We start from the raw sequence: 13,463 nt of genomic DNA, 5'->3' as shown, positions 1-13,463 counted from the left end.
AAAAGTATTGTTCTCTTTTCTCCAGCCTTAGAAATAGTAATGAAAACAGAAAAACTGTATAGAATGTGGGAAAACTTTATTATAGTCAGCCTGAGAATTTTTTTTAAATATTTTTCTTTCAAATCTTCTGTAAGAACCTTCTAAAATTGCAGAATTTTTCATCTAAAAAAAAAAGTTTGAAATGTGTTTGTAATAATATTTCTATAGTATATCTGCTGTTCCAACTGGATATCCTTAGAAGGAGCAGAAGTTTTCCTTCTTGGCTGTGTCCATTTAGTCGATACCAATTCAATTTTCAACAGTGTTGTTTTACTTTTCATTTTGAGTATCTCTTAATGGTCAAGTACTAAGAGAACTGAGACGGTTGCGTCTGTGGTTCAGAAATATGTTGTCTGAAAGAGTGAATTTTGTGGCAGACAATCTGCTCAGTATTGGTAAGTCTTGAATGGAGCATGTTATCTGCTGTAAGATAGGTATCTTTGTTATGTTCTTGATAAAGCATGTAGGTTTGTTTTTTTTAAAGACGAGAAAATATAAGAAGTCTGGGCTGCCCCCTTTTATTGTTATATTTATTTAAATACTGGGAAGTTAGTGTCTTAATACTGTCAACTACTTTGAGGTGTTAAATACATGCAAACAATTCTTTACGTGTAAGAAACCACTCTTCACAGGTGGGAAGTTAATAGGTATTGTGTTGGCTTTTCTCCGCAGGTTTTTCAAATGTTTTTCCACACCACTTGTCTGAAAGTATCATAAAAAGATCAGAAGAAACTGTCAATGCATATATAGTGCCATTTAACTAAATGGGGGATGGTGAAGCACAGACCTTTGAAATGTAGAACACATTGATAGAAGTTACTGATAATTAACCAAAATACATTTTTCATCATAATAATTAAAAAAAATCACTCTGTCTTCTGGGTGTCTGTGCATATATGCGAGTTCCTATGCAGTGAGCAAGAATTCCAAGCCTTGGAAACTTGAACTTTTTCTTATTATTAAAATATATACAAATATAGAAGGAGGGTAAAGTTAATTGACTTTTTTTTGTGGCAAATAACTTCACAGTTATTTGTAGATGACCTTTAAAATGTAATTCAGTTGCTGCATTTTACAGTTTAATCTCCAAGTTGATTGTCCAACTGACTGGATAATTATTTTCAAATATCAGTAGGTTTAAATACATCTCCTTCTGTTTCAGGTGACTACTGCTGCTTTGTTTCATATTTTCATGAGAAAACTCTTTTTGGTTGCAAAATGTTGCTGTGAAGGAAAAATAAAAACTTCTGCCTTAGCCATAAGTGGTCAAGTTAGAACTTGAGAAAGGCATGAATTCTTAATCTCCTCTTTTTCCCTCTCTCTTTTTCCCTCGAATAGAGTAATTGCATAGCAGGAAAGAAACTGCTGCAAGCTTTTGCATTTTCAGGAAAAAACAATTACAGTATTCGTTCAAATCCAGGATGCTTCTAAATCTAAGTTGACACTACATATTGAATGTTGATTAAGGATAGAAAATTAAAAAAGTGTGTGTCTTTACTTCAGCAATAGCAGAATAAGCAAGATTGATGGGGGAAGAACTTGCAGGGAGTCACTCCTGTAACACTTTGTGTGTGACTGCTGTTCCCTGGTGCTTGCCCCAGCTGAGGTTCTAAGGAAGACATATATGCTGATCTTTGGATTTTGAATCTGCAAAGAGACAAGTAAAATTGTGGGTTTGAGTGTAGGAAAATATCATAAAACTTTATGGAGGAAGAGGTTTTCCAGAATAGATTGGAATGTATTGAGACAACCCTCTTTAAAAATGAATATAAACGGTAGAACACAGTATTTTATACTGCATGTTAATTTCAGTTTTACAGACTCAAATACCTTTATGCAAAGAACTTTAGTAAACAAAAAAACAGTTTGTTTATTTAAATTGTTTGTTTATGTAAATGTTTTAGTTACAAATGTATTTGATTTTGTTGTTCTGTGTATCTCTGGTGTTTAGACAGTGCTAGGCAGTTAATTGTTATGTCACTTTATTGTGACTGTTGCTAAATAGTGTTAACGGCAGAGAGGAAGAGCAAAGAGTATAGGAAGGAAGGAATCATCTTTTTCAAGTCTTGAATTCCTGGGTTTTACTTGTTTCTGTTCCCTGCAATATTTTATCACTGGGTTCTTAGATTTCTTTTTATTTTAATATACTTCTGATTTTGTATATAGTTTTTGAGGGGTCATTAAGTAAAAAGTCCTTTGTTTTGCACCTTTATGATGCATATTTATCTGTCTTCAAATATCTTCAAAATTTTGATTTTGCTTTTAATGTTTTTCTTTGACAGAGCTACAATAGAAGAGGCATATTCAAGGTCAATGGCAAAACTAGCCAAATCAGCAAGCAATTACACACAGCTTGGGTGAGTAGGTGTATATAAGAGATAAATAAATAACTACATACATGTTATCAATCAAGTTTGATTCTGAGTATTTTATTAATGAAGTTGAAGGTAGTACAACCTTACCACCTTTAACAATGTTTGTTAGTTCTTCAGTAACCATGCAAGTATTGTATAACTATATACACAACAAAGACAGTGCAGTTCTTTATTCAGAGTTCAAAACAAAAACCAACAAAGCCCAAACATGGAGGAACTGTTTCTCTGTCTAAGGTTGAGTTCCTTTCAGCATAATAAAGGACATGACTTTCTGTTCTGTCCTTCCAAGCCTATGATAGAGAGAACGTATGGTCTGCAAATGTGGCAGTAAATTTATTTATTTCTATTATTTCTGCTTTCTGGAGAGTTATTTCTGTCTTCAGAGATACTGAGAATGAGACTTCTCAATAGATTTATTCCACAGTTTAATGAAAGTCTTACCCATGGGGTCATGTTTTTAAAAACTGGAATGATTAGTGAGTGTTTTTTCATTAGAAAGATTATACCAACAAGAACTCGGACTTCTTAGATAAGATTTTTTTATTTGTAGCAATAGCAGCTAGAATTGTGGGCAGCTTTTGTCAGTGGATAATTTGATACCAGTTGTTGCTGCTCTTCAGAGGTTATCTATCAGTATCACTGATGTTAGTTTGAACATCAGTGCTTTAAAGTTTTAAACATGGAAAAAATCAGTAGATAAGATTCTAAGTACATCTGAAACATGAAATAAGGTTTTATAGCAGTTGTTAGGGGTTTTGTTTATTTCTGGTTTAGGAACAGAAGTGAACTTGTGGAAACTTATCAATTATACTTTACCACTATTAAAAAAATATATTTCATATTTTTTCAATCTAGGACATTTGCACCGGTTTGGGATGTTTTCAAAACTTCAACAGAAAAACTAGCAAGCTGCCACTTGGATCTTGTGCGGAGATTACAAGAGCTAATAAAAGAAGTTCACAAATACGGTGATGAACAAATCAAAGCTTATAAAAAGGTTATTAGTTTTTTCTTATGCATGTCCAATGACTTGTTAATGTTAAAATGGTTTGATTTTGACGACCATGTGATATTTGGCAGACTAAAGAAGACGTTTCAGGAACACTGGAAGCAGTGCAAAATATTCAAAGTATCACTCAGGCCTTACAGAAATCAAAGGAGAACTACAATGCCAAGTGTGTTGAACATGAACGTTTGAAAAAGGAAGGAGCAACACAGAGAGAAGTTGATAAGGTAGTGCTGTGGCATCTTAATTTAATTCATTGTGTTGTCAATCAGTAACACATTCACTACCTCATATTAGCTCACAGAGGGCTGAAAATAGTTAAAAGTGGTAGTTGTGGCTATTTTATAATGTGCATGATGTTTTGTTTTTTTCACAGTTCCTTATCTGTTCAAACTGCGCTGCAGTTTTAATTATTTTGTATATACCTGCATCATATGGTAATTTTGTTTATTGGCTTTTACAGAAGTTGTGTATAATTGTTTCAGCATCTGTTATGGTTTTGGATAAATTTCCTTGGGTAAATATGGAAGTACTCAGTCCTCTTCTTATTGAATTAAAGAGTAGAGGGATGTTCTCCCTTCAGTGAGACATAGTAGCTAATTATACAGTATCTGAAGTCTGTCCCATTAAGAAGAAAACCAAATTAACATTGCTTCCGGTGCTAATTTAAAAGATTCCAATTTCATGGACTAGAAACCTAAGGATGAGTATCTTACTGTTGTATTTAGTGCTGTGCTGGCTTATCAGGGAATTTGATCTATTCACAGAATCACAAAATTGTTCGAGGTTGGAAGGCACCTCTGGTCCAACCCGGCTGCTCAAGCAGGGCCACCTACAGCCAGTTGCCCACATCCAGATGACTTTTGAGTGTCTTCAAGAATGGAGAGTTTACCACCCCTCTGGGCAACCTATTCCATTGCTCACTCACCCTCGCAGGAAAAAAATGTTTCCTGATGATCAGAGGGAACCTTCTGTGTTTCTGTTTGTGCCCATTGCCTCTGGTCCTGTCACTGAAAAAAGCCAGTCTCTGTCTTCTATGTACCCTCGTGTCAGTTCTTTGTACTACTGATAAGATCCCCTGTAAGCCTTCCCTTCTCCAGTCTGAACAGTTCCAGCTCTCTCAGCCTTCTTCATAGGAGGGGTGCTCTAGCCTCTTTATCATCTTAGTGGTCTTTTACTGAACATTCTCAAGTATGTCCATGCCATTCTTGCAATGGACCACCCAGAACTGGACACAATACTCCAGGTGTGGCCTCACCAGTGCAGAGTAGAAGGGAAGGATCACTTCCCTTGACCTTTCCTGTTTCCAGGAGACTAGTAGAGGAAATAGGTCATGCTTCCCTGTCTCTGTGTCTTCTCATTTTAAATCTTGGTGCCTCTGCCTGTTCCCATTTCAATTACATGATTTTCGTAGGACTCTGTTCATGTGAGAATGATCTTGGTGCCTTTTATAATCCTATCTTGAAGGACCAGATAGAGCTGTTTATTGTCTTCACTGATAAAAAAAGTGATCTTGTTGACCATGTTCCGATTGTTTTATTTTTGATGTAAAGCTAGATTATTTTTTTTCTAGCTTCTGTCTCCAATGACAGTCAATGTTGGATTCTAGACATGAATCAGAAATATGTGGGTTGGCGGAAGTTTTCCTGCCAGTATGTTCGAAGTATAATTTTTCTGAATTCTTGTAAATAGAATGAAAGTTTTCAGTAGGAAAAGTTGACTTGATGGCAGGCATGTTATCAAGATCTAACATTATCCTTATTCAGCTGGATAAAAAAAAAGTTTCAGTCTGATGTCTGTGTGAGAAGGGAGAAAGAGGAAGCACTGGTGGGTGAAGGCCATTTTTTTCTATATGATGTCTTCCCTAGTTTGAACGATTAGTCCGTATTTGAATGCTCTGAAAGTACTTGACCAATGCTTCCAGCGGGAGCAAGTAACCATGACCGTCACCTCTTTCAATCTGAATCTTTCAATCCAGATTTACACTTGTAATTTCAGAAATGTGGTGGCAAAGTTTGTATTCATTTATTGTAACTTTGGCAGAGAATAGATTTGTTAATTTTTTTTATCAAAATCACAATAATTATCAGAAAGCAGGGAATCTGCACCAATATGCTAAGAGCTAATCATAAGGCGAAATATGTAGTGAAATACTTCATTGAAGAATCTGAGGAGGTATCTGAGTCCTTGCAATTTTCATTGCAACGGAAAGGTAGTGTTAACCTGTAATAATTTCCTGTTGTTCTTTTACATGTGAACTTCTCTATTTATAGTGACTTGACAAAAAATTGTTGACTGATCCTTATGTTCTCTTACAGTGAATTGCTAGAGTTCTAGCAATTGCTGCATCCAATTGAGAATAAACACATCCTGTTTTCAGAAGAGATTAGTAGTTAATCATACAATGTTCATGTGTTTCATCATTTTGTCTGGTCTGCTGTGTAGTTGTTTTTTGTAGATGCTCTTCAGAACATAACACTCACATTTTGCTTATCTTAAACATTATAAGAGACAGAATTTTTTGTTGTTTTTTTGTTGTTTGTTTTTTTTTTCAAAATCCATGCACTTGGGGTTAAGTAATGGTTTATGAAGAAACTTACTTTTGAAGTCTTTTAACTGGTCATTTCCTTCCTTTTTAATGTTTAAGGTTGGAATCATTTTATTGTAAAACAGATTCAATTATTTTAATTATTTTTTTAAAAAAGCAGGTGTTCAGAGAACGCCTTGTAATTTCAGCATACTAAATGGCATTTGGGAAACTAATTATGACCATTTTCTTCTTAGTAATTCCCTTGTGTGAATGCGCAAGAGTGAGAATCATGAAGTAAAATTCAGGAAAAGTAACTGATGGGAGTAATACAACCTGTCATGCTCTCCTTTTTTAATGCCTGAAGGATCCATATTCTTCAAACAGTGAAGCACTTTCAGGCTCTGTTATTCTGGGTGTATTTTTAAGAGAACTGTGCCTTCCTGATTTTTTATTTTTTTTTTTTTTTTAACCACTGACTCTCTCAGAATTCCACAAATAACTCTGCTCTGTATTCTGGTTTGGCTTTCTTCCTGTTTTCTGTTGCAGATCTAAATACTTGAAAAGAACTAGTTAGTTAACGTCAGCAGTACAGTTTTGATTTCAAAATAAGTATACTATAAATTCATTATTTCTGATAAGGGGAGGTGATTTAAATCAGGTAGGTGCCTTGTTACCATTTTATGTGGTTTATGTATAGCTTGAATAGAAATCTATAATGGCTTGAATCTGAGTTATTTGGTGGTGAAATTTTGTTACAACATTTCACTGTTTTAATATGCCCCTTGTAGATCACCCTAGGCTTTCTTTTAATGGTGTCTTTAAAAACCTTGGATCAGATTATATGTGTGACATTTGATACTTTTTTTGCACTGATCTGCAGGCAGCAGTTAAATCAAAAAAAGCTACAGATACCTATAAACTGTATGTGGAGAAATATGCTGCGTTTAAATCTGATTTTGAACAAAAAATGACAGAAACTGCACAGGTAAGTGCTATGTCAAATGAGTTACTTTTAAAATAACAGATGCTATTTTATGTCTGAACCCTTGATATCAAAGCTTTTGAAAAATTGATTCAAGATAGAATGATCTCCTTTGGAAACCAATATGAACAATAACATTAGAAGTAATACATTTGAAGGTAAACATTGACTGTGTATGTTGTGATGGCACTCTCCTTGAATGACACAATTGAATACTTAGATTTTAATTTTTTTTTTTTTTTTAAGAAATTTTTAGGAAGACAACAAAGTGAACTTCTGGAAGTATTGTAGGTGCATTGATGCACCTGCATACGTGATTATGTGGGAAGTCTTGTATCACTTATTTGTAAGTGTTCTAATATTGGGATCCATCATGGATTTCTTAGTGTCCTTCCAGCAAAACACTTCAGTTACAGCTTGTTAGAATGTCTTCCTTGGGTTTACTTGAGATTGTGAAAAGCACCTGCATCTGTTCAAATTTCTGGGGTTTGTTTGGCTTTTTGAAGACTTTTAGTCTGTGTTCCAGAGGATACCAAGTTCTCTGTATCATTGCATATGCTGCTTCTTGTTATGTTGTAAAGTTTCTTTTTCAAATCTGTTGATAACAGACTTTTTACCACTACTCCAGATTTCAAAAAGGAAACTTTATCATTTCTGTTTTTAGTAGTAATAGTTGAGAACTGTTTGGCATATTTATTTTTAGTTCTTGGTTTAGTAAAGCTTTTACAAGGTAGGAACTTTCTTTTTGTCTGAACATTCTTTTGATCTTTCCATTAGTGTCGAAGATTAATTTTCAGGTGGAGATGGAATTATTGGGGAGATTCATTCATACTCATGTTTTTAACATTTAAGTGGGAAAGTGTTAGGGTTTTCGGTAACTCCTTAGAAACTGAGATTTCACAGCTTGGAGATGTGTAGGCTGACATGTAAAAAGCTTGCCTGTCCTCCACTGTAAACTACTTTGTTACTTTGAGACCTTCATTAGAATTTGATCTAGTTAATCTCCAAATAGATACTCAACACAGCTGTTAGAGAAAGGATACCACATATATCACATACCAGAACTTTTCCCTCCCACTGCCCAGTCCAGGCATTTGCAACAAAGAAGTGCTCTACTGCAGAATTCTGATTGTAACACAACTGTTACTTTAGGAGTCTTGACAACCTTTCCATGAACAGTTGCAAAAAGCATGTTTTTGTGCACATCCTGACTTGGTTCTCGTTGAAGAAGCTGTGCTCCCGATGCTTTATACTGAGTTAAATTTGATTATGTACATTATGTTTCTCTCCTTTCTTTCAACAAGAAAATTCATGGGTACTGGTCTGTACCCCTGGCCTGTTGTACTTCTCAGCTGAACCCAGGACACGTGGAAATAGGACAACTGATAATTTTGGCAGCAAGCTAACTTGAAACATATGTTGAAAACACAGCTTCACACATCAGAGATGGAGAAGTACATGCTTCTTCCTTTGTCAAGTAATTGTGCAAGGAGTACGTTGTAGAACTAATCCAGCTAAAACTTTAAACCAGAAGAGACCTACAGGCTGGTTTGTTAAGAGATCACATAAGCATTTTTGCTGGCACAAAGGCAGTCAGCGTGGTACCAAGCTAGTTTAAACTGGTTTAACATGCGACACTGGCCTGGGCTCACTTGCATGTATGTCCACCATACACATTTACATCTGTTGCCTTAGCATTGTATGTCTCTTACTGTAACTTAAAATATTTGCATATCAGTTATCCCCAGGCAATTTGAGTGGGATAAGGATCGGAATTGGTATGCGTGATTACAATCGTTTGAGAATTTTGGGACTAGGCAACCTTTTTAAACTTTAAACTAGTATGTATCTTAATACAGTTCTTGGAAACAAGTATAATAAAAGGGTAACAAAAGAATCATTGAAGTGTACCATTACTCCTGGGGAGACAGGCATGGGACACATACTGCTGCTACTCAAAATGGTAACTTTTTTATACTGTTCCTGTTAATGTAATTATTATATTTCCTTAGTAAGCATTCCAGTAACTCCATTTTTGTGTGGTTTTGTATAAATTGCAATGCGCCCTGACTTTTTGCTGTAGACCTCACCTTCTGCTACAAAACAATCAAGTAATACCGGAAAAAAATACCGAACTGTTCCATTTATTTGTCTCAAATCGTATGCAAATGTGGCTTTTCTGGATCAAGAAGTTCATACCCTGTTTGTTATTTAGCTTGCTTTGGAAGTTACTGAACCCCCCACCAAAACAGATCTTGTGAATGCTTTTAATCCACTGCACAGCAAGTTCGGGCAGGTTGATTTAAATCTTTATTTAGTCTCACAAAAACTTCATGCTGCCCATTCCTTACCTTACAAGAAAGAGACTATGTTTATAGTAATTGTCTTGTTACTCTCTGAAACAATAAGAAAAAGCTTAAGTATGACTTCAATAAGCCGGCTTTGCTAAACTGCATTAAAAACTTGTCCCCAGTGAGCAAAAGTGTTGTGAATAATGAAAACGAGTTCTTTAAAATTGACAGAAGGTAAACATGAAATGGATTTTATCATCAGTGAATTAGTGAAGAAAAATGTAAGGGCTTTCAGCGAGCAAATTTGTTGGGCTTTTCATCATGTACTAAAAAAAATCCATTTAAATAATCCACTACAACAAAAGAATGAGAAAACTGACAGCTTATTTTTGTATTTAGAGACAGAATATGAAGATGCTCTTTGTTAATCTTTATTTGTATTATTGGGTAGGTATTGCATGTCTAAACCAGGCTGAGATGTAGAGAGGTGGGGGAACAAAAAAACCTTCCACCACACATTTTTGCTATAAGGGATGTTACAGATGGGAAAATCTCACCATGAGTTTGGGCTGCTTTGTATTTCTGTGTTTGGGGGTGGGAGGGCTGGAGATTTAGGATCATTTGGTTCATTCAGGTTTTTTTCCCCAATACAAAAACGGTACAAAGTTACCTCTCACCACAAACCACACTTGTTTAAATGTCCTTGGTTTCTTAATTGCAACTACCTTTTTGATTAATATTTAAATTTTTACCTTATGTGATAATAGACACCTGGAAATTCTCCACACGTGACCACTCTAGAAATACTGCCATTCTGCCAGTATGTCATATTTTGGAAATTTGTTTTTAGTGTAGTAGTGTAGCTGCATCTACAATTTGGGTGCAGAAGACCTACTTTAAAGATGACCTGATAGGAAAAATAACATGTACGAATATGTGGAAGCCTACTTTTGTATGAAGCACACCCTGTATTATCTTAATTTAGAGTACATTTCACTTGAAATATATTCATTTGGAAAACAGTCAATGGGGAGTGTAAGCATTCTCAACTGTTTCAGTGCAAAATCAGTTGTCTTAGCTTAAATATATTTTATACTGTTTGCATACTATTTTTCTGAGGATAAACATTTTTAATTGCTGTGGTATTCAAGGTACTAATGTAATAATGTAATTACCTACATTACTAATGTAGTAACGTGAGTAACGTACTCACTTAGCTGTACTTTTTTCTTAGTCAGACTCCACTGAGGTTTTTTTACCTGTTTTTCCTCTTTTGTCATTTTACCTGCAGTTATCAAAGTGACTTGTGATACATGACTTTGAGAGGCTGAATTTTAAAACATAGAGTCTTTCTAATCTTGAATTGCAAGTTACGGTTTTTGCTGTGATAAACACGGAAGGTTTCATTTTGATTAAAGAAGCAGGAAAATACAGTTCGCTGTTGTTTAGAAATGGGATTTAATAGAAATTCCTCATTGATTTTTCTGAGTAAAGCTGTCGGTTTTTTAGCAATTGCATAGGATTTCATAGTACAACATGATGTCTTATTTGCCAGATTTTTACCTTGTGAGAAGCTTTTTTTTTTAATTATTATTTTTGACTGCACAGCACAGTCAATTATTGGAACCCATGAAATAGCTGAAAGTGCTAAATTATTATTTCAAAGTTAGAACTGAGTAGAGTTGTGTTGATTTTGCGTTTGAGCAGCCTGCATATAAATAATGTTCAGGAATGAATAATAGTTCATTTAAAAAAAAAAATTAAAACTTACAGGAAAATACATGTTTATAAAAAGGAGTAATGTTTTTCTTAAACTCTGTATACCAAGTTGGACAGCTAATGATCCTGTCTAGTGATTTTTCATCATTATTTTAGCTTAAAATGCTAAAAAGTGGCTTGCAATTGTTGGGTCATTAACATTACAGATTCATTTCAGTAAATCTTTTAAAAATGGACTGATCTTTCAAAAGGGAAAGTAAACAAGTTGGTTAATGATTATGTCTGTGATATGAACTATGTGGTTGTATCATAGTACCTAGCTTTATTCTTTGATCAGAACCTCTTTGTATTATGTACTGTACAAGGCCAAGAGAGCTCTACTTCAAAGGCTTCACATCTTAAGTATAAAACAATAAAAAAACAAGGAAACAATTGGAGGACGGGAATGCTTTCCACTGAGTTAAAAAAAAAAAAAAAAGTCTCTAAATGGCAAACTTTTTGATAGTCATTGTAGAGCAGAGTTTAAAGGAGACTGGTACCTCTGTTTTGCGGAGTTTTACGGGGATCTCAAACCAAACATGAGGGAAACATTGGCATAATTTCAAAAGTTGACTTTGTGTTTAGGTTAAAATCAGGTAGTGGAAAAAGGCACACATTGGAAGGACACATTGTGCACGTGTGTTGACACCCTGATAGCAAGTGACTGTAGAGATGGAACATAGATAGTTTTGAAAGCAGATAATGCAGTTTATATAATAAGGCAACGAATACAAGAAGTAATGTCATAGAGTACGCTACGGAGGATGACCATATCCTTTGTTATTAAAGAGTAAGGCTGCTGGAAAAAAAAAAGTAAAATCTGATTGATGGCTGCAGAGTTATATCAATATGGCAAAAGAAAAACTGAGATTTTTAGAGGTTAGATACTTGTCTGTATGGAGATGTTTTTGGGAATCAGAGTAGCAGGAGGTGTGAAATGTGAAGGTATGATCTTCAGAGAACCTTGTACAAATTGAAGAGAGGATTAAGTGGTGCTCTAAAGTTTGGACACACTTGAAAGGACAGTTACAGAAATAGGAAGAGAAGTAAGAGCAGGAGTGAACAAATATTTCAAGACAATTATGGTTGATTGTTGGGGAGGGTGGAACATTCTGATCTCTGGCTAGGGAAGGGTCATTAAAAACATTGGAAGTGCTTTTAAAATGGCTGTTACCTGGAAGTGTAAAATGGAGCAAACCTGAAAGATTATATGCAGTGAGTTTAAAGATCAAAGAAATTAATCATGATTGAAGAATCAAAGGATATAGGTTTAGCTAGAAAAAGAGAAAGCATGTGTATATTTTGACCAGAAGGAGAGAGTGCTAAGAAGGAAGTGCAAAACAGATTAAGAAATAAGATTTCTGGGTTTAGATGGAAAAACGAAGCTTCAGTAATGGAGAAAAGAGGGTTTGGTTTGTTTTTTTTTTAACACTTTCTAACACTATTTGGTAGAAATACTGAAGATATATAAAAATTTAAAGAGCAAGTAAAAAAATTTGTAGTGATTCTAAAAGAATATATTGTAATTTAATGTACATTATTTCATAACTGAATTCTGCACCTTTCTTTCATTAACATTGTAATTACCCAAAACAAAACCAAGCAAGCAAGCAAACAAGAAAATAAATGGGTGGGTTTTTGGGGGGTGGGAGGGTATTTTTGCTTGTTTTGAGGTTTTTTAGTTTGGTTGGTTTGGTTTTGTTTTTTTCCTTAATTATGTAATTGTTAATTATGTGTACTTATTAAAATTTAAGGTTTAGTCTTTCAAGAAATCTTTTCAGTATGATTTCATTACAGTTTCTTGTATTTGTTTACAGAAATTTCAAGACATTGAGGAAACACATCTTCTTCGTATGAAAGAGATTATAGAATCATTGTCAAACACCATAAAAGAAGTTCATTTACAAATAGGAGAGGTAAAATGTTTTTTGGGTTTTTTTTTATGCTATATATTTTTTTTAACTATTAAGTGGAAGATTTCTTACTGTGTTTATAGTAATTACAAGGTCACTGCTTTCAAATGATGGTAAATTGAATATAAGCTCAAATTTGTATGGCTTCCCATTGCATTTATAAGTTTAGCATCACAAAATTTACAGAATAAGCCTAAAAAACTTTAGTCTCAACAGAACAAAATATTTTGACAATATGAAGAATTTTTAGGATCTTTCAAATTTCTGTTCTCTAGGTATTATATTAGCACTCATTTCACACATAATTGTGCTATTCTTTGTTTAAAACCTGAAACTATCAGTCTGAAGTTTCCAGGTTTTTGTCAGTAATGGAAGATTTTGTTATTTCTTTAGTTGGTTTAATTAATAATCCTTAGAAATAATTCTTAATTTTTGGATTTTTTGAAATGGAGTTTTTATTTGCATGCTGTTAGAGTCACTATATTTTTCAGTTTAGAGGTTTTCTGCTAGTGAATAGTGGTCACAAGGGTCATACTATTTATTTCTAAAGCGTATACATATAGTGTTGT

At 34.3% G+C, this 13,463-nt stretch overlaps 1 protein-coding gene across 3 annotated transcripts in view; it reads left to right on the top strand.

Annotated features, from left to right (window-relative positions):
- FCHO2 (FCH and mu domain containing endocytic adaptor 2) overlaps window positions 1-13,463 on the top strand; it is an 85,521-nt gene that overhangs the window by 11,969 nt on the left and 60,089 nt on the right. For all 3 annotated transcript variants that reach the window (XM_062612467.1, XM_062612469.1, XM_062612468.1), the window contains exons 3-7: window positions 2,322-2,396; window positions 3,270-3,411; window positions 3,495-3,647; window positions 6,831-6,935; window positions 12,799-12,897. In XM_062612467.1, the coding sequence (XP_062468451.1) occupies window positions 2,322-2,396; window positions 3,270-3,411; window positions 3,495-3,647; window positions 6,831-6,935; window positions 12,799-12,897 (574 nt within the window). The remainder of the gene's footprint in view (window positions 1-2,321; window positions 2,397-3,269; window positions 3,412-3,494; window positions 3,648-6,830; window positions 6,936-12,798; window positions 12,898-13,463) is intronic.

This window comes from Pezoporus occidentalis, unplaced genomic scaffold (assembly GCF_034315485.1).
Source record: "Pezoporus occidentalis ecotype Australia unplaced genomic scaffold, CSIRO_AGI_Poc_V1 ctg16, whole genome shotgun sequence".
Taxonomy (NCBI): domain Eukaryota; kingdom Metazoa; phylum Chordata; class Aves; order Psittaciformes; family Psittacidae; genus Pezoporus; species Pezoporus occidentalis.
The sequence above is the reverse complement of the archived record's forward strand: the minus strand, read 5'-3'. Positions and strand labels throughout refer to the sequence as shown.